Source organism: Populus trichocarpa, chromosome 3 (assembly GCF_000002775.5).
Source record: "Populus trichocarpa isolate Nisqually-1 chromosome 3, P.trichocarpa_v4.1, whole genome shotgun sequence".
In the NCBI taxonomy this organism is placed as follows: Eukaryota; Viridiplantae; Streptophyta; class Magnoliopsida; order Malpighiales; family Salicaceae; genus Populus; species Populus trichocarpa.
Genome location: NC_037287.2, coordinates 18345676 through 18366909, shown reverse-complemented (window position 1 = coordinate 18366909; position 21234 = coordinate 18345676). Strand labels below are relative to the sequence as shown.

At 34.9% G+C, this 21234-nt stretch overlaps 2 protein-coding genes across 6 annotated transcripts; one reads left to right on the top strand and one right to left on the bottom strand.

Moving 5' to 3' along the window:
* Positions 1 to 5738: 5738 nt before the first annotated feature.
* On the bottom strand, positions 5739 to 11540 carry LOC7478279 (dihydroxy-acid dehydratase, chloroplastic). The gene is made up of 14 exons (XM_052451639.1): positions 10932 to 11540; positions 10128 to 10199; positions 9864 to 9911; positions 9058 to 9212; positions 8782 to 8976; positions 8601 to 8712; positions 8368 to 8437; positions 8207 to 8265; positions 7976 to 8099; positions 7785 to 7855; positions 6971 to 7072; positions 6577 to 6657; positions 6207 to 6365; positions 5739 to 6132 (listed from the first exon to the last, which is right to left on the bottom strand). The coding sequence occupies exons 1-14, from the start codon at positions 11448 to 11450 to the stop codon at positions 6082 to 6084; spliced, it is 1818 nt and encodes a 605-aa protein (XP_052307599.1). The 5' UTR covers positions 11451 to 11540; the 3' UTR covers positions 5739 to 6081.
* Positions 11541 to 12837: 1297 nt separating this feature from the next.
* Positions 12838 to 21234, top strand: LOC7493196 (uncharacterized). Of its 5 annotated transcripts, none has more exons than XM_024597956.2 (10): positions 12838 to 12999; positions 13908 to 14948; positions 15277 to 15551; positions 15732 to 15850; positions 15948 to 16034; positions 17619 to 17849; positions 18956 to 19032; positions 20542 to 20638; positions 20774 to 20872; positions 20970 to 21234. In XM_024597956.2, exons 2-10 carry the CDS (start codon positions 13918 to 13920, stop codon positions 21033 to 21035), a joined length of 2082 nt encoding a protein of 693 aa, XP_024453724.2. In that variant the 5' UTR covers positions 12838 to 12999; positions 13908 to 13917; the 3' UTR covers positions 21036 to 21234. The 5 variants fall into 5 exon arrangements, 4 of the variants coding, with proteins under 4 accessions (XP_024453724.2, XP_002304703.2, XP_024453722.2 ...); XM_024597955.2 differs by adding an exon at positions 13573 to 13701 and having other exon boundaries at positions 12902 to 12999; positions 15277 to 15850; XM_002304667.4 differs by having other exon boundaries at positions 15316 to 15850.

The following is a 21234-nucleotide window of genomic DNA, read 5'->3' as shown; positions in this document are numbered from 1 at the left end:
TCTTTTCCTATCCTGCTTCTACCCAGTTGGCAACATAAAAAGAAAGAAAAACTGATTTATTTAATTTTTTAATGGCAAATAATCATTTTACTCTTAATGAGTCGTTTTGCTTTTATTTGACGGTTTTTTTTTTGGTTAGCACTACCAAAATTTGTTCATCCTAAAATTTTAACCAGATTTTATTCAATATATTTTAAGATCCCTTGTAAAATTTCAGCTTAATGTGATGGTCGGATTGAAAATTACACCCAATAACATAAAACTGGTCAAATTGTGATTTTTTATCAAATTTCTGAATTTCTCCAAAAATTCTAAAATTTTAACCCAAGCTAAAGCATTATATTAGAAGACTCTACGCAAATTTTTAGAATTTTTTGATATCTCAATTGAGAATTATAAATTTTTTTACATGAAACTAATTAAAAAATATTGATGAAATTTTAATTTGGACTAGAGCACACCCGAGCCCTTACATGCCTACGCCTTGTATTCACGTGTTCTGCCGGTGCCCTTCCAAACAAGTTTAGAAGTGACTCGATTGAGTGCCGCCTGGCACGTGACATGCGGAGTTTAGAAGGTTTAACGGCTATCAAACCGTCCACGCAGTGTGGAGGATTTTTTTGTTGGTTAATCTCCACAAATAGCCCATCAACAGTTTCCTCCTTTATAAGAGTGTCTAGTTTTGAATTTCAATGATTCAATCTAATTTTTAAATTATTTTTTATTTTAATAAAATATTAAATTAATTTTAATAAAAAAATATTTTTTATTTTTTATATTAATGTTAAAATAAAAAATATTATTATTTAAAAAATACTTTTAAAAATCATTTTATACCACAGTATCTCTAAATGAGTGTGTACTATCTTTCACCGTGATAGCAAAATGATAACCACCAACTACTGTTATTGATGAAATCAACGGTGATCCGACACCTAATTTTCAATCTTGAAGGCGCAGCACAAGCTTTGTATGCTCTCAATTATGTAAAGAGAAACTGCTGACCATGAAAAAAAATATCTGAATTTTCCTAGAAGCGGCTCTTCTTGATGACTAGCACCAAGATTGTGCTACGTTGTACTGTTAATCCTAACAAAAAATAAATTAGGTACACATATTTATTAATGGATTTATTGGAGTTTAATTTGATTTAAGAGTATTTTAATTAAAATTTAATGTACTAGATGCCTGTTAGCATCTAAAAAATATTTTAATTGGTTGATAAAACAACATGAAAGGACCATGATCAATATTATTATAATTGCTCTAAATATTATCAATTTACCATCATAAATGTCGTACGATAAGGTAAGCCTAACTTTTTAATACTTGAAAAAGTTAGGCGGGGCTCGTGATATACCAAATTTTTAAATGCTTAGGTTTGGTAATTAACTAAATGCGGCGGTGTGAGTATATTATGAAACCTAAAAAAATACAAGATAAAATATCATACTCAATAAAACATAGGCCTGACATTATATAACACTCAAAACACTTGGCTTTAACTATCAGCCGAACCCAATATAACTTGGGATTGGTAATATGCCAGAACAAATAAACCTGGGTTAAGCTATCAGCTGGACCCAAGAAAACATGAGTCTGTCGAGATGCCAGATCCAATATATTTGGATTTAGTCGTTAGGTAAACCCAATAAAACATGTGTCTGACGAGATACCAAACTCAACATACTTGGGTTCATCCGTCATTTGAACCCAAAATAACATGAGTCTAACAAGATACCAGATACAAAATACTTGGGTTCAAGGTAATATGCTAGATCCCAAACAATCATTTAAACCTAAAATATTATGGGTAAGATAAAACATCATACACCTTTCTCTAGATTTGGTTGCATCTTATGTCTTGAGTTTCTAGGACTAAAAAATCTAACCTTTAGAACAATTACATAAATTATTCATATTAGAATTAATGTTCTCTTTATACTTATAGATGTATATAAATTCATATAAGGTTATATATAAGAGATATTTATCTCTCATTAATATCAATTAAAAATAAATAACTTTTAGTTATTTTTTTCTCTGAAAAACCATAAGATTCAGGAATATCTCCTTTTATCTAAATCAATGTTTACAAAGGAGGAGATAGGTCTTTTGGGTTCCAAAGATGGGCATGCATGGTGGTGGCTGTATTTAATTTTCAAGAAGAGAATTTGCTATTTTTCTGGTGTGCTTGTATATTAGCCCTGCATGGTGGGCAAGGAGAGTTTTTTCATATGCATAGGTCGCGTTGACTTGCATGAAGCAGTGATGTCATGAGCATGGTTATAAAGTTTATTTGCGCTCATGATCTGGCATGATGACATCTTAAATCATGAAAGTACTTAATAGAAGAGTAGGTAGATATTACTTTTTTAAATTCTTTTTCTTGAAAAAAATAAAATAATACATATTTTTTAATTTATTTTTATATCAATACATCAAAATAATTTTAAAACATTTAAAACAATTAATCTTAAACTAATTTTTTAAAAATATAATTTAACTACAATGGTAATGATACTGGGTTCGAGAAATTACTATATGGCCAGATTCCTCTGGCACATAGCATAAGGTCAAGGGGGTTAATATGTCCAATAAGTTAAAATACGTAGCTGTGGTTCTGGGTTACATGTCTAGGCAGTATTTGTCCTCCCTTGAAGTAGTTGGATCATTAAGGCAATCTATTCGACTCACCACCTCTTTATTTTTTTTTAATCTAGGATTTTAGTCCAGTTTATATATATTTTAATAATTATATAAATTTTTAATGATTTTAAAATTTATAGTATTTAAATGGATGATTTTTAGAAATTAAATTTAAAATTTAATTAATTAAGTTATATCCTCGAAATATTTTAATGATGATTTTGATAACACTTATGATGTAATCTGTGCCTGTCACTTCATCATCCTATCGTCCGTAGGATTTTATATTGAAAAAACTCTCAAGAATAAACATTAAAACACTTCGTATTTGACATTTGTATTTTAAACTTGAACATCCTTTGTATCTTTTTATTTATTTATTTATTATTATAATTTATACTAGTTAGTTGCTATGTCGCGGGAACTTTATTACACCCAGTGGACTCGGATTATGTACTGGACCGCGTTTTGAAGTAAGTTGAGATTTAGTCAACATTTATTTTTAATTTAGTTTATTTTATTAAAACTTATTTTAATTTTTTTAGAAAATAAATTTAGAAACAAAATTAATTTAACATTTTTTTTGTAAAAAAATTTAAAATAATACCGTTTTGAATTGACTTTTATCAAATCAGATTAGCTTACCCAACTCGTGACCTAAGAGATAAGCCTGACCGAGTTTAATAATTTACCTTTTGAAATTTATATTTTATTTAATCATTTAACAATAAAAATAGACACTCTTGGGTGTCACATGTAACATCTCAATGAATTATATGTAAAATGATAAAAAAAAAGAGAGACTATCAACTAGTTTTATGATAATTTGAATTCCCTAGTTAATCTTTCAAATATTCTAGATAAGTGACCGGTTATGTAATAGAAAAGATGATAATCACTTTATAAATCTTGTATAAGGTAAGTTGTTTCATATTTGTTTTTAATAATTGTCACACTTGACATCGCGGCGGCTTTAAAAATAAAATTTTCATGAAAAGAATGAATTTCTGGTATTCTATTCTTTGATGGGGAATGATCTTGTTTAAAGAGTCGCCACCAAGTATTATGGTCACCAGAAACCCTAACTGGTCAACAGAGATTCTATGGTACGAGATTGGTTACGTAAAAGTAAAGATATTATCATCGCTTAAACGTTTTGCCTAAGACAGACTGAATTGCTGGTTTTGTCTTGAATTGCTAAACGTTTATTAGTTTATGCTATGATGATTTGCTTATAATATTCCTGACCCCAACGCTAGTGAATATTCAACTACGGATACTTCCAACTTTGCCGTTGGTAAATATTGCGTAGCTATAAAATAAAATAAATTTAAATCAGTATTTTTATTTCTAATTCTGGTGTTAGTGAATAAAAAAAAAATAAAATTTATTTTTATGCATACACATTTTTTTATTTTTTATGTAGCTAAATACAATAAAATAAATTTAAATTTAAATCAGTATTTTTATTCTCGACTCTGACGTTAGTGAATAAACCAATAAATTTATATTATTTTTTATTTATGCATACACATATTTTTTTATTTTTTTGGGGCTGGACCCAGCTAGCCCAGCCCGGTCACTGGCCCAAGCCATTGACCCGGCTGGACACTGTTGCAGACCGCATGCGTGAATTATTCACGCATGCACTGCACAGTGCCAAAGCAAATGAAATGCAAGGCGGGGAGAGACGAGGAACGACTTACCTTGTGCAGCGAGGCGTAGCTGAAGACGATGGCGCACTGTGCTGGACGACGACGCTGCCTCCTCTTGCTTCTGTTTTTTTTTTTCTTTTGCTTTTTTTATTTCCTGGTTCGCTTCTGTTCATTCACGCACTGTGCTGCGAGAAGTAGCCGAAGACGACGGCGCACTGTGCTGGACGAACAACGCTGCCTCCTCTTGCTCTGTTTTTTTCTTTTGCTCTGCCCTTTTTTGTGTTTCCAGTGTTCTTCCCTCCTGCTCCTTCGTCCGTCTGTTCAGGGGGCGGTGCAACCCGAGACAAGGCTGGTGCTCGTGCGTTGGCTGGCCAATGCTTCTCTCTGTTTCTGTCTCGTTTGCTTCTCCAGTCGTCCCTTCTTATAGAGCTCGAGAGCTTCAAAACCAGTCCTGCCTTTGCAGGAATGTTATTCAAATCACGAACGGGATCGTGGGCAGGAGACATGGTCCACGATTGTATCGGATTTGCTGCAGATTTTCCTGTTCAATCGGCTTTCTCCGTGCGAAACGAAAGGGATGATGAACAGTGCTTCCAAACGGCGGCGTTTGTGTCCTTGGGAATGGCTAGTTTTCACTTTGGTCCCTAAACGTTTTAAACGCAACAATTGGGATCTTAATCAGTAATAATTAATTTCTAATTGTGCCCTTGGATTAAATTCAATTGAATCCCTGAGTTATAACGCCATTTACACAACAGTCCTGGATTTCTGGACTATTCAATTTGATTCTTAAACTTTAATTTTCTAGCAATTTTCGTTTGAACCAGCTCCAAACTTTAGTATTTATTCAATTAAACCTCTTATTTTTTTAATTAATAAAATCAAAGTTTAATTAAGTCCGTAAACTTATTAATTTTTTAATTAAACTCATGATTTAATTAATTAAACTAATTTAAATTTTAATTAAATTCTTAAACTTATTAATTCTTCAATTTCTGATCAATTGACTCTCAAATTTAAAAATTTAAACAATGAACTTTAAATTTGTGTTGTCTTAACCACATTCTCAACTATATTTTTTTTTAATATTTATTTAAAAATTAGGTTATGACAATAATAAAATATGCATATTATCGCAATGAATTTTAAGATCACCGCTTGTTCTTGATAGACTTATATAGGGTAAAGTTAACCTAGCCTAAATTCAATCCTCATAGGAGGATATAACCTGGCCTTAAAAATTTTAAAATAAAATTCTGTCATTTCAAAATAGAAAGGGCAGAACGATAAATACCTCTGTCCCAATCGGTCTCCATCTCTTCTATTTTAAGATAGAAACCAAACTAGACCTTACATGCATAATGGCATGCACTGCACTAAACATTGCACTGAAACAGATGGACTATCAATGGAGTGTTCTACGAGATGCAGCAATGACATAATAAGAGCTCATGTTTTATTAACAGAAAGTCTGCTGTTATTCAACCCCAAATCCATACAATTCTAAATGCATCAGTTGCAGAAATGTACCAGGGAAAGATTACAAGAAGACTAGAAAAGAGAGAAGGAAAATGAAGACATAAACGAAGGAAAATTTCACTACCCTGCAAGAATTTTCATTAATACAATGGTCCTTGCATCAAGAAAGGGCATTGTGGTTGAACGGGCCGAATAGGTATCCTAAAGAGCCACAACAGGCCACCCAATATAGCAGTGTGGCATGCATATATTTGGACTTCTGTCACACTCTATAGTCTTCAGAATTATGTCTTCCCCACTATTCATCTGTTACACATCCCTCTGAAGCAGATTGCACGTTCTTGATGTACTGGAATGAATGAGAATCTTCAGTAAATACATTCAAAATGTAGAAAAATATCACTTAGATACACCCTCCATTACCTTGTATAAAACTCCTCGAGTGGCCTTGTATGGAGGTGGAGTCCAATTTTTCCGTCGTTCTTCCAATTCGGAATCCGTTAACTGAACATCTATTCTCCTCTCCCTGACATCAACATTAATGATATCTCCATTTCTAATGAGACCAATTGGACCACCTTCCTGGAAATGATTTTCAAAGACCTCTTAAGAATATGATAAAAGATTTCCTAGGGCTACGCAAAAAGAAAAGAACAAAGATGTCTTACAGAAAAACACTAATTTTCTTATTTTGATCAAACACGTAAAATAACCAAAAATAATAAAATACAAGTGTTCCATATAAAAAAAAGATAGAGAAATTGTAGCTCAAGGATTAGAAAAGGGAAGGCACCTGTGCTTCAGGGCATATGTGACCAGCAACAAATCCATGTGAACCTCCTGAAAATCTACCATCAGTCAACAATGCACAGTCCTGCAAATTCAGCAGAAATAACCAAATGAAACCATCACGTTGAAGGCAAGAATGCTAACATTATCAGCAAAGTAAATCAATTAGCTATGGAGAACCTATTTACAGAGAAGACGAATGAAAATGTGTATCTCAAGTCTAAGGAAGTTTGGTCCCGCTAAGATCACTCAAACAAGTGACCAATCAGGCTTTCACGAGATAAGCATGCATATTCTTTTAGTAATATATCATCTTACAATCAGAAAAATCCTGAAGTCGTATGATTCAAGCCAATACTGGCAATTACAAGGCACAACCAAGGTTCATATAACTGTACCTTTCCAAGCCCTGCTCCCATTATAGCACTTGTTGGTGTTAGCATTTCAGGCATGCCCGGTCCTCCTTTTGGCCCCTCTCCTCTAATAACTACTACCTTTCCCTACAATGCAATGCAACCAAAAATTAGATAAGCAGTTCCAATAGAAAATGTCACCATACATGACCCAACACGAAGTAGAAAACAAGCCCATGAACACTATACCAACAAAAATCATGGATGAAGCTACGACAGAGATAACATTAAAAGAACATAGGTGATGCCACATAGGAACGTCATACCAAATACAATCTCAAGGTCATATAGTCAGAAAAAAATTGGGAACTTATCATGGTTTGAAGGTGCAACTTTGGGGTGAAAGAACTTCTAAGATAACATGCAACAACAAAGAAATTTGAGAGCATTGGTTAAAATCCAAGCTCTCTTCAGTCATGTTGCGTATCATAAACAATTGAGGTAAAAAGAGCTTTGAAAGAAGAGTCATAATGCTACCTGCTAAAGCCTCAAGCTGTTTTATGATGGGTTTCACTTATGGAACTGCAAGGGAACACATTCATGTTTTTACTTGACAAAAATGAATTTTCTATTTGTGACCGGTTTTTACTAAATCAAATGCAAAGGTAATTCCAGTTCAACACATACCCTAAACAAAAATGCAGAATTATGGACTACACATGCAATCAGTCCTATAAAGTACCTGCATCCCTATTGGGGGATCAAACCTTTTTGCATGAAAATATGTAGTAGTTATAAAACACAATGCCAGCTGGCCTGAAGGGAAAAGAATGCATAAACATGCCCAGAATATGATCACCTTAAAACTCATGGGATCCTCAGAGATAGCTGCAATCATAGATTCCTCTCCCTCAAATACAAGTGCAGGACCTGGAGAACAGTGAATGTTTGATTATATTAATGTTTACAGTTGATTCAATCAAGACTAAAATGTTCAGTTGTACATCTGACATCAAGAAATCATAACAAAGTACATAATAGAAACATTACCAGAGAAATATAACCCTTCTTTTCCAGTAATTTTAGCTACAGAACCCTCTGGTGCAAGATTTCCACGTAATATTTGGAGGTGACCTGTTTGCTTAATAGGGTTTTCCAATGATCTTATTATCTCCTGGAAGACAGAAGACAATGGATTGTTAAGTTAATTATTTTGTCCGGAAACACACTGCTTTCTTAACAGAAAAAGAAGGAATAGAAACAAAGAAAACAGCATCCTACCTGCCCCTCCGACAATGGTGGACAATTTTGCACATTTTCAGCCAATGTCTTCCCAGTGACTAAAGAGAAAACAAGTCATGTTAACATTATAACATACAAAACCACCTCCAGAAAAAAATTAAATAGATGCAAAAAATCTCAATATAATCCAAACTTTGTACCAGTCAAACAGTCACCGTCCAGAAAACCATGCTCCAAAAGGTAGCGAAGGACAGCAGGTGTTCCCCCAATCTACCAAACCATTTGTGCACAACGAAACAAAGTGAAAAGTACAGTAAGCAAATCCAGTTCAGCAAACTCTACATACATGTCATGTTCAACAAATATCGCAAGGCACAGTGTTACATTGATTATCTTAGAATAATTCAAATGGTCATGCAAGAAAAATTCAGACCTTATGCACATCCTCCATAACATATTTGCCACTAGGTTTCAGATCTGCAAGGAATGGAACCTCATCACTGACCTTCTGAAAATCATCGAGGGTTAACTCCAACCCAACAGACCTGCCAATATCTCATGAGCCATCCCCATAAAATGCAATTATTGTTGATATATGAGAGAACGCTACTAACCTTGCAATTGCAATTAAGTGTAACACGGCATTAGTAGAGCCGCCTAGTGCCATGACAATGACCATTGCATTACGTAGTGACTTGCAAGTGATAATGTCTCGTGGTTTCAAGTCCATCTTTAATAGTTCTAGCAGATATTTTCCAGCTAAACGGCACTCATCCAACTTCAATTGGTTTTCAGCAGGTATTGAAGAGCTGTGAGGAAAAAACAAATCAGAGGAAAAGAAATTGCTTACACACACCAATTCAAGTGATACTGCAGGGCAACATTTCTACCTGTAGGGAAGAGACATTCCCAAGGCTTCAATAGCAGAAGCCATTGTGTTAGCTGTATACATTCCACCACATGCCCCTGCTCCAGGGCATGAATTATGAACTACATTTTTTCTTTCATCATCACTAATAGATCCACTTACATACTCTCCATAAACCTGGTAGGAGAAAAAAAACAAAAAAAACAAAAAACAAAAGAGAGGGAGAGGGCAACAAAAATATGAAATGAAAAAAATAATTAATTTTCGATTTTTAACATGAAATGTTCATGTTTTGGCTATACTCATTGCTTCAAAAGAAAATTTTTATCAAAAAAATAAAAATAAAAATTGAGGAATCCAAAGTTATGATTCAATTGCAGGGTTGCAGATAGCATCGCAATCTCAGACATGAAAAGCATATGCTTCCAAGCATGATTACATTCTCATTTGAAACACTTCTTCCCCAACTATGAAGCATTGAATACCATAATTTATAACAGACATAAGCCTAAAGCATTCTATTAGATTGCATAGCAATCTCGGACATGAAGCATATGCTTCCAAGCATGATTACATTCTCATTTGAAACACTTCTTCCCCAACTATGAAGCATTGAATACCATAATTTTTAACTGACATAAGCCTAAAGCATTCTGTTAATGTAATGGGAAAAGGATATGATTAGCTTATTTGCCAACCATGCCACAGGCTTTTTTTTCCGCATAATTAAGACAAAAAATAAAAAAGAGACTAGATAAATGAACATTGAAACCTGTCACAAAATAAATCAGATGTAACAATATCAAAACAGCGAAGTTGTTTGCTTACCTGAAATGCAGATACTATATCATAAGTATGACCGTTGAAATGACCAGGCTGCAAAAGGTAAGGTGTACAACCACTTAAGTCGACAGCAAAAATCATTGAACAGATACATATCCAAAGATTTTTAAACGAGGTTTGCAGCATTGAAAAAATCCTGGCTCAAAGTATAATTCTTAAATGGTTTCAAAGTATACCAGCACTTTCTGGTGGCCCACAAAAAAGAAAGAAAGAAATTAGGAAAAAGAAGGTGATGCCTCAGACTCACACCTTGATAGTTCCACCATAAACCATGATGCTAGGTCGATTCAGCCTCCCCATTGCCATGATTGTACCTGGCATCTACAAAAAATGAAACAACTTAATAAGTGTATGGTTGAAGATGGAAGTAAGAACGGTGGACATCGACTCTTGTGTGAAGGAAAGGGACAGACATAATCCAAAATGATGGCACTATTCTATCTTCTCATGGCTGGTAACATAATTTACAGAGTCGAGTTACACACTACAAAGTTGCACTATTATTGTCATTCTTTTTTCTTCTTTTTTTGTGTGTTGTTCAGTGCCTTTTCTTACCATTCTTTTTGGATACGAGGAGCTATTTTGATTGTGAAAAAATATATCAGCTTCGAGTAACTTTACAGCCAATACAGCAAAGAAGAACATGTTTTTTTAGCCAAAAAGGAAGAATATATTAATTAGCTTTATTTTTGTACCAGGAAAAAAAATAGTATTAGCTTCAACACTATGGGCTGGATATTTACAGAAATCTCGAGTACCGAAATGAAAACAGAATAAGATGGAATAAAAGAAAACAGAATAATATTACTAAAATGTCGAAAAAATATTCTGTTATTGACGAGTCTAGCATATTGCCATAACAGGGTTCAACTTTGGCGATCTTAATTCCATTTCAAGTTTTTCAAAAACAAAAAAACATCAGCATAATCAACCACACCAATAGCCAATGATTAAACCCTCAATAAATACACATAAATCACACATTTCACTCAAACCCACAAACCAAAAGGTCCAAATTTTGCTTCTTTAGAAAAAAGAAAGAGAAAAGCTTACATTTTTATCACAGCCGGGAATGGAGATGTTGCCATCATACCATTGAGCACTCATAACAGTCTCAATACTATCAGCAATCAAGTCTCTACTTTGCAAGCTATAGCACATCCCTCTAGTCCCCATTGAAATAGCATCACTGACACCAATTGTATTAAACCTGAAACCAACCATTCCTGCCTCTTCGACCCCTCTTTTAACAGCCTCTGATAGCTTCAGCAAGTGCATGTTACAAGTATTCCCTTCATACCAAACTGAAGAGATACCTATCTGAGGCTTAGACATGTCATCATCCGATAAACCAACCCCATGAAGGATCGCTTGAGACCCACCTTGAGATTTGGGTTCGGTAATGCGGGAACTGTACTTGTTTAGCTTTTGTGCTACTGTGCTTGTTGCCTGTGACGGTTCTACGGCAACAGACTGGGCTTTGACGAGAAGAGAAGAGGGAGGGAGGCGGGTGGGGAATGGGGTTTTGGGTTTTAGAGGGGTGGCGCGTGGGGAAACGAAGGTGGATTGCATGGTGGTGCGTGGAGTGGGAGACTTAAGGAGAGTAGCTGTTTAAATGATGAGGATGGAGAGCCCTAGCTAATGTGGTAATAATGCGATGCGGTTTGACGCCGTATTACTTTGTTTAGTTTTCTTTGTGGCCTTGTGGGGGTCCACCAGGGCTTAGGGTTTTGAAATTGGGTTGTCGTGGGAGTAAAATTATAATTTAGGACATGACTGTTTTTGTATTAAAAATGTTTTGAAAAAAAATTGAAAATGTTTTATTATTTTATTTTATTTTAAATTAATATTTTTTTAATGTTTTTAAATTATTTTGGTGCGGTTTGACGACGTATTACTTTGTTTAGTTTTCTTTGTGGCCTTGTGGGGGTCCACCAGGGCTTAGGGTTTTGAAATTGGGTTGTCGTGGGAGTAAAATTATAATTTAGGACATGACTGTTTTTGTATTAAAAATGTTTTGAAAAAAAATTGAAAATGTTTTATTATTTTATTTTATTTTAAATTAATATTTTTTTAATGTTTTTAAATTATTTTGATATGTTGATATTAAAAATAATTTTTTAAAAATAAAAAAATATTATTTTGATACGAATGAAAAGTACTTTAAAAAACAATCGCAATTACTTTTCAAACAGGCTCCCGTTTGGAAACATGGGCCAACCCGTGTTTTCAAAAAATTCAAAATTTGTTTTTTGCTAAAAATTAATTTTTTTATTTGTTTTGAATCATTTTGATACGCTGATCTCAAAAATATTTTTTTTTAAAAAAAAACATTATTTTGATGCATTTCGGCATGAAAAACACTTTGAAAAGCAACCGCAACCACACTCTCAAACACGTCGTTCTAATTAATCAGTCCCTATAGTATTAATATTATTCAAATAATACCTTGACCTATATTAACCATCCAAAATTTTTTTTTTTCTAAATAAAATTTTATCACCTCACCGAGTTTACAAGTTTGATATGATTTAAGAATTGGATTATGGATTGACTTGTGTTTTAATGGATCAACCCAAATTATGTTGTAAAACAATTAAAAAACGATATTTTTAGGTAAAAAAACCTAATTAAAAATAAAATCAGACTCGAGTAAGATTTTAGATTGATTAAATATTTAATTGATTTACTAACTTGAGTCGAGTTTATAAGACTAATCTCACATTTTTTTTTGTCCAAAATCTAATAATTGAAAAAAAATAGAAATTAAAGATTTCTAAGTGATAAAGAATTTCAAAATCTTGAGTGGTGCACGATATAAGTCTTAAGATCACGAGGACTAAGTTACTAGTTTCAGTAACTACAAGGACAAAGTTAGTGTCGTGGTGGTGGAAACTGGAGAATTTAGGTGAATCTGCTGAGCTTGGGCCTGGTCTTGGTCCTGATCAGGTTAAACTTTCAATTTGTTTCGGACCTAACCTAAACCCGGCCCATTATACCGCTGACAGCAGCCTAAACCTGAATAGAGAGAGAGAGAGAGAGATTGAAGGATCAGTTAAGCGCATGGAAATTATTTTGTTGGTGTAATTTTCGATTCTTAGTTTTTTAATAGCATCATCAGGTAATTAATAAATTAATCAATTGTTTTGATTGATCGTTTAATGCAAGTCTTATTTTCCCTTTTGGTTTAAAGTTTCGATTATTATTATTTTTAAATATTTGCAAGATTAATAATTCACGTCTTCAATTAATCGCTCATTATGTGTTGTCTGATTTCGATTCTTTGAGTTTTTTTCTTTCGATGAAAAAATTAACCTTATTTTTCTTTCTTTTTGGATTGATGATTTATTTTTCTTATATTGGAAAATATATTGGAAATTTTTGTATGTAATTTTTCAATTGAATTAGTTCTTTATGTAGTTTTGATTATAAATATTTTTTTTTGTTAATTTATACATAGGTTTTGGTGTCAATAATTTTAGCTGGGTATTTGTTATTTAGTGAATTGAATATGAAAGTTTGAATCTTTTATCATTTATAGCTATAGTTTCTTTCAGGTCATTCTTTTCTACTTTGAGTAATTTCCTTGTTTACTGCTATATTATACTTTTTATGCTTTGATGATTGCATCTCATTATGTGCTAATTCGGGAATTCTAAATTCTAAACCCTAAAATATAAAAGCTCATGTAAAGGAGTTCCCTTTGTGGTAGTGTTGAAGTTTGGCATCACGTATGTTTGGCAAGTCTACCTGTAACCTGCTAGCTTCTGTTTTACTTCTGCTGGATGCTGCAGCTAATCATTCATTAGTTTACCTCCTACATGTCAGGATATTTTATGCCTTCAGTGACTTTCTAGTCATTTAATTGTTGAATTTCTTTTTTTAGGTATTTTGAAGTGCATTTGTCTATGTTCTTTTGTTGCTTCAGTATTTGGGTGATGACAAAGTTGATTGTTACTGGAAATTGCTCTTTGATGAATTGATATTGACAGACTGGATTGCTTGCATTTTTTTTGTGGTCTCTTTTAGGTGATAGAGTATGGAAGATATGAATTCTGATCAGGTATTTGAAATACCTGACACTCCAGAGAGAGCAGCTGCAAGGAGTATAAATGGTGCACAATTCAGAAAAGAAAGTATTTCGTCAGTTCCTGGTTGTCTAAGAAAGTCTGGCTTTGTGGATGAAAAGAGTTTTAATCCGCCGCGGACAAGCAGGGGTAGGATTTTTAGTGAAAATGGGCTCAATAGAAGACTTCATTTGCTTCCTCAAAAGAGTCCCATTAATGTTGATGAATATGATTCTCCAAGTAATTCTGCTTTGGATTCCCATCCCCACCAGAATGCGCCTTTATTTAGAAGGCCAGCAATAGTTAATAACTCCAGGCCTGAGAATAGGCATTCTAAAGGAGCACAGTATATGGAAAAATCAAAAGCTGGCCGTGCTACAAGTTCCTCTAAAAAACCATTTTGCATGGAAGGTGATGATCTTTTTGATTTAACTGAGATGAGTGAGCCTGACAGATTACTCGACTTTGTTTTTCCTCACAGTGCATCAAAAGATCTCCAAGCTAAAGAGACAAGAGAAGGTCAATTATCATCTAATGGTGGCTCTTCTGTACAGCTGGCTCCCCTTCCTTCAAGAATATCTGGCAGCACCTCTAAGGGAAAGGAAAAAATAGATGTGAATACATGTAATGGTTCTGGTTCAGCTTCAAATAATGTGAAAGAGATTGATCATGCTAGTGGTCATCAACACAAAATCGAAAAGCAGCTTCCTGCTTGTCATCTATCTGTTACCTCACCAAGAGTTGGTGGGAAAAAGAGATTAGTGCGAAATGGATGTATTTCTCCACATAATATAGCCACTAGAGCCCAAAAATTAGCTGAAAGTTCCCAGGATGGCTCCCCAGGTGACGAAAGAAATCATGCCAGGAACAAGTTGTCTGATGGTCCACCTAACATAGATCTTAGGGAAATAGTTGCTGAAGACAATGATTGTTATAGAGCTAAAGGAAAAAAGGCAATAGTCCATCCTTCTGCATCAAAGGAGCATGATGCCAACATGACCAGGTAATTTCATCTATCTTGCACACATTTCTGGTTGGATCGCCTTCATTCCCACTTCATGCAAAAATGCTGAAGGATAGGATTTTCCCTAAACTCTCCCTCCCGGGATTTGATGGAATCATAATTGAGCTCTACCTTCACATAAGTGCTGGAGAGTTATCTGCTGGTTGAGTTTCTATTTTCGGTTTCTTTTCCATTTTTCTGTTCAAACTCTTCAGTTTAATCCTTCCATCTCCTTGTATAATTAATAAGTTGGACAATGATTCCTCTCCTGTTAGTTTCTTATGGGTACTCTATCTCTCATGCCTGACAGCATATTATGTGTATGCAGAAGTTCTGCGACTAATAATAAAGCATCCCGTGAATCCAGGGATGGCTGTAGAGATGCATTATTTGGTGGCTGGAGAAGTACACACAAAAGATCGAAGACACAAGATCAGCCACTGTCTTATATGGAACAGGGTATTTTGGGAAGAGATGATCATGCCAGATGCTCTACAAATGAACATGATGACAGACTAGTGGAAAGAGATAGCAGCAGTGGTGGAAAACTACATCATGTTGGGAATCTAGTTGCTACGTATGGATTAACTTCAAGAAATCAAGGTGAATGCTCTACAATAGTTCCTGATGACACAGAAGTTTTGTTTCTTGGTTCATCTCGGGAATCATCTAGCTCAAGGTCATCTAGAGTCCACAATCATCAACATGATGGCAATCTAGAACCAATTTATGAAATTGATGAGTTGTTGACTGAAGTGAGAAACAATGATCCTCAATTAATAGGTTTCAGAAGTAATGAGGACTCAGATGTTACGGCAAGGCAAGTGGAAGCTGATGAGATGTTGGCTCGGGAACTACAAGAACGATTATATCATGAGGAACCAACATTTGGAGGTGGCGAGGTTTGTTCTCTTCAATTGTATTCCCACTCTCCCTCCTTGACGTCACCTAAGTAGTTAGAGACTCTATTTGTCAACTTTTCATGTTTATTGACAACAGATTGATGAAAATATAGCATGGGTCCTGCAGCAGGAGGAAGATGCACTCCCTGCTACATCTGGTCACAATCATCCTGTTCCACATCTTGTAAGTGCGCTGCTTTAATTTCAGTGGGTTGCTGAGCATGAAAGCTCTAGTAAATGCTTATCAATGACGGTATCTACGATTTGTTTTTGATAACAATGATAGCATCTCATAATTATCTATGACAATAATTTGCACGCCACTCAGAGTTTATTTTTTAAGAGAATAAGAAAAGCTATTGATGGGGTATTCTTGTTCAAACAAATTTAGGGACCTAGGACCAGCTTTATTTTTAAAATCTCAAGGAATAGTTCTGCAGCTTCCATTTTAATTCCTCCATTATGTTATTTTTAGTTTCTTTTATGAGTGGCTGGGTTGGGAAAGTGTGATATTTCTTTTATTAATATCTTTCATGTTTGTGATGGCGGGAGTCCCTAGATTTTATTTTTGGTGTTCTTATAACTATTCGCAGTCTCTCTCACTCACACATGCACACATGATGTTTTCATTGACTTGAAAAAAGAAACAAGATGTTTTGATGATCATATTTCTGATCCAAAGGAAATAAATAGAAGGCAAATTGAGATTATATTTTCCTTAGAGTTGTATAATTAGGCGGGTTTGGAACTTAAATGACTTCTCATAATGTCAATATTGAACTTACTCTGACTTGCTAATTCTTCCCTCATTTTATTACAAAATCACTAGAAATCTATGAGACAGTCTACTACAAGGATAGAAGTCATGGCAATCTCTTGGGCCTTGATTCCAATGAAGTTATTTTTGTGATCTACCTCACTACAAGAGAGTGGAGTATAGCCAAAATGCAGAAACATAGTGTATGAGCGTACATGCATGTATCATGTTACCTCTATTCTTCTGCTTGGGGCTCTATTCTATTATTAAAAACCGGTACATGCATGTGCACATATGGGTTTTAACTTTTACTTCACTGCTAGTTGGGTAAAATTGAACTTCAAAGTTCAATCCCTTGGCGTGCAGAATCAGAAGATGATTAGCAAACTTAGGCAACCATGAAAGTTGGACTGGAATGATTAAGAAGTTCAAGCTCTTATTTGGATGAAAAAAGAAATGCTTAATATGTAAGGATTCTAGCTTATATTTTAGGGTAGTGGGGAATTGCAATTAAACAAGAAAAAGAAAATACTGATTCTCTGTTAACTGTAACAATGGTTCTGCCTGCTCTTATCCTGATGGTCTGACTACCGGGTTGGATGGTTCAAGGCACACATCTTTCTCCCTTCAATTATGATCTTAAAATCAACTATGTTCTCTCTATTTAAGGTGGAATGCCTTAAACGGCCTGAACCTTGGAGGAGTGAGTGTTACTATGTAGTAAACCGATGAAGGCCTGAGTTGGGTTATATTGTCTTAATAAATAGCATTAAAGTTTGCTAACTTCAACATGTTTTAAATCAAACAGTCCTCATGCAATTTGAAGCATATGCCACCCCCTGAATGTTCTACTGCACATACTTGTATCCACTAGTGTTTGCTTAATGTTGTTAATTAGGTGGTTGTGATGCTTTCCTTTGACTTCCCTTTTTTTCCAGTTAAGCTGTTTCGTCCTGCTTAGATTTATGCTATAAGTTGTCCATAACTTCATCTGTTTTTCACTTTGTGTAGAGAAACTCATTGGTAGCACATTCATCAAGACAGCGCTTGCCTCGGTCCTCTCATAACCCTTCAAATAGGAGAGGAAACCAGGTTCAAGTTACTACTACCCGAGCATCGGGCTTGAGGAGTCGCTTGTCCAACCGTACTCCTGTAAGAATATCAAGAGAGAGGAACCCATTTCCCACAGTGTTCCCTGGAGGGTTGAATTTCCAATTTCCTTCGGGAATGGATTTAGAGATGGTATGTTTTTCCCTTGTGTTTTGTCCTTAATTTTTTTCATCTTATTATTATCCGCCTTTTCTTCCGCAGTTTTTTACTTTGTATGCCACTACTGGCGGAGCCTCTGTCTGAGGATGGGTTTGAGAGTCATGGCTGCCCCATGATGCCCCTATTGAATTATCTCCCTTTGCTTCAGACACTCCTGCAAAAATCTTCTAGCTCTACCACTGCATGCCACTAGCACCAAGCTTTGATTGATGAGGATTGTGACCAACTATATATGTTGTTTAGTCATCTGATTACATCTTTATATGAAAGCCTGGAGGTCACCTGCATTTTAAGTTTCAGAAGAAATAACATAGGATAAACATACCTTAATTCAATTTCTCTACCTAGTACCAAAAGCCTTACCAGTCACATTTTTGAGAAAGCGCTAGCATAATCATAAGTCTTCTCAATATGCAATTTGAGCACCTCTCTCCGCCCAGCATCATTAATCATCTCATCTGTCACCAAGGCTTCATCGTGATCTGATGGCCTTGATGTGAGAGCATGATTGACTGATTGACTGGTGCAGAAGCAAGAGAGCGTTGTTTTATGATTGACTGCAAGGGAAACAATGGTGGGATGCCAGATGATTATTTTAGAGGAGAATGGGTGTTTATTAAAAAGGGTTTGGGAGTAAGAATCAGGATTTTGGGGGCTGAATTGATTGTTTAGTCTGGTGCAATTTAATCTAGTTAATTGGCGGTAAGCAAAGAATCTATCAAAAAGAGAGAGATAGAGAGAATATCATCTGGGCACTCATGGACTGCATACAAATCTTCAAAGCTTCAACCATATTCATCACCTGCACTGATTCAGGAGTTATTACTGCATTAGTTTTGGATGAGAAAGTATCTCAAGTTAATATTTACTCCATGCAGTTCTTTTCTTTTGTCTGTTGTATAATCATATATCTTTCTTGTGGTTGTATGAGAAAAAAGTAAGATGACTTTTTCCTGCATGGCAAATTACATCTGGTTTGCTGTTCATGTAACTCCATGATTTGTAATTATTGTCATTGAGAAATCTTATCCCGTGAATGGTTGGCATGTGTAACCTTGATTGCTTGCTTCTCAATGCAGAGACTTAATATATTGGAAAATTTAGAGGCTTCAATGACAGCAACCCGCATGCTTCATGTTCAGCGTGATTTTAATGAGTAAGATGTTTTTATGTTTGCCAAGTTGTGTTCTCTGCTCACTGATTTATTATATATGATTGTCTTGAGCATTTGGAAAGACGACTCCATGCCCTGTATTTTATACCTATTCAGCTTAAAAGAGTTAGCTGTCGTTGCTGGCAATAAACCGTACCACATATACGCCTATAATTTGGTTGGATGAAAATGGTTTGATAGACTCACTTTTTTGAGCTGAAAAATTTTACCATTGGGAGACATAAGTTGAGCAAGTGTGTTGTTGAGATCTCTTTATGTGTGGTTTCTGTATGCTTGAAAAATCAGACCGTAAAGATATCTGATTTGAATCCTGTCCATCTCTTGAACTTATTGATGTGAGTGAGACTACAGCCATCATGTGATTGAAATTGAAATTGCTTAGTATTTGCCTTTCAACCTGAAACCCAGTGACAAATTGAAATTGCTTGTGGTGGCAGCAAATTTCATAGATGCCTTCAAGCAGATAACGTTAGTTGAATAGATTGTCAGTATAAGGGGTGATTCTTTTAAGTAGTCCTTAGTATTGATTTACTTGCTTCATTGCTAAATCTCTGTGAAATTATTAATTTGGGCTTCTCGTGTGTAACAGTCATCACTCATAAGTGTTCTTTTCATAAATTCCTTGACTATTATTCGGAATTTCTTTCACAATCAGAACATTTGTTGCTTTGCTACCTATGGGTGTATGTGTGTGTAGTAGCAGTTGCTTTATATTCTTAAAGTAACTAAGAAGCATGGTTTAGAAAAGTAGTTACTTTGTGAAAAATAGTTTGGTGGTTAGGCAGGCAAGTTACACTATGTAGTAGTATGAAGCTTGATGATATGTCCAGTTCTGATATATCTTCATGGAAACTAATGGTTACTTTGGTGTGACTTCAACTGTTGAGATTACTATTCTCTTTTCTCCAACCTTTCTAGGTGGTTTTCACTTTTAAATCGTTGGGTGAATATGGAGTACATCTGACAAAGTTAGGATTTATAGATAACACACTCTACTGATTTGAACTATTTTGTTGAAGTTTCAGTGATGGATTAGGATTCCTGGGTTCAACTGTATATTTTGTGTGTGGATGGGTTTTAAGTGTTCGATGAAATGCCGCCATTCTATGTTAAACTTTTTATTTACAATGTAAAGAAGCTTTGGAATTCCGTGAACAGGTTGTGCGTGGCAAATTTGGGTTTCAGTCAATAATTTTGTCGTGTTTGAAACTTCAATCCCCTTCAACAGAACAAGTTTTTGAGAGTCAATCCTCTAAAGTGCTGCCCCATTTATGACATTTTTCTCCTAAATTGTACTATCTGATAGTGATCTAGATCTTTATATCTGCTATTTTATTGTACTCTCTTTATTAATGTTTAATGGTGCATGCTATTTCTGCATCTCCTTTCCCTTGACTCCGGTGACAGCTTTTTGAGTAAAATGTTCATAGTGGGTATAGGTTTAAGATATATATTATGCTTCTTACTTTACTCCTTTTTTTTCTCTGGCAGGAATGATTATGAAATGCTGTTGGCCCTTGATGAGAACAATTCTCAACATGGTGCATCTGCCAATCAAATTAACTGCTTGCCAGAGTCCGTGGTACAGGTATGCTGATCAGCATCCAAGCACGTATCCATGTCATGGATGCTTCAAGTCAAGAAAGCATTTAGCTTGCACCATGTACTGCTTTCTGCATGTTCATTTGCTCACCTTTTTTGTCTTCTGCTATGCATCATGCAGACTGATAACTTTGGAGAGACCTGTGCTGTCTGCCTTGAAGCCCCAACTATTGGAGAAAAAATACGTCATCTCCCTTGTTTACACAAATTTCACAAAGATGTATGAATCTCTTTCTTTACAACTTAAGAAGCATTTTGTTGTATGTTTTATCATAAACCACAAGCATTTGATTGCTTTATTCATTCTGTTGGTGCAGTGTATTGATCCTTGGCTCAGCAGAAAAACATCATGCCCGATTTGCAAATCGTCTATAACTTCTTGATTTTGCACTATTGAGTTTCGGTGCTTCAATTATGATGATGCCCCATTTTAGGTCGATATGCTATTGACCTTTAGGAAAGGTAATGATTATACCCTGGAAAATTTATGCGGAAAACATTTTCCGGAAGTTGTGAAAAATTTAGAAATGTTATATTATTTGCTGATTATATCAAATTTGGTCCTCGAACTTTTGATTGCTA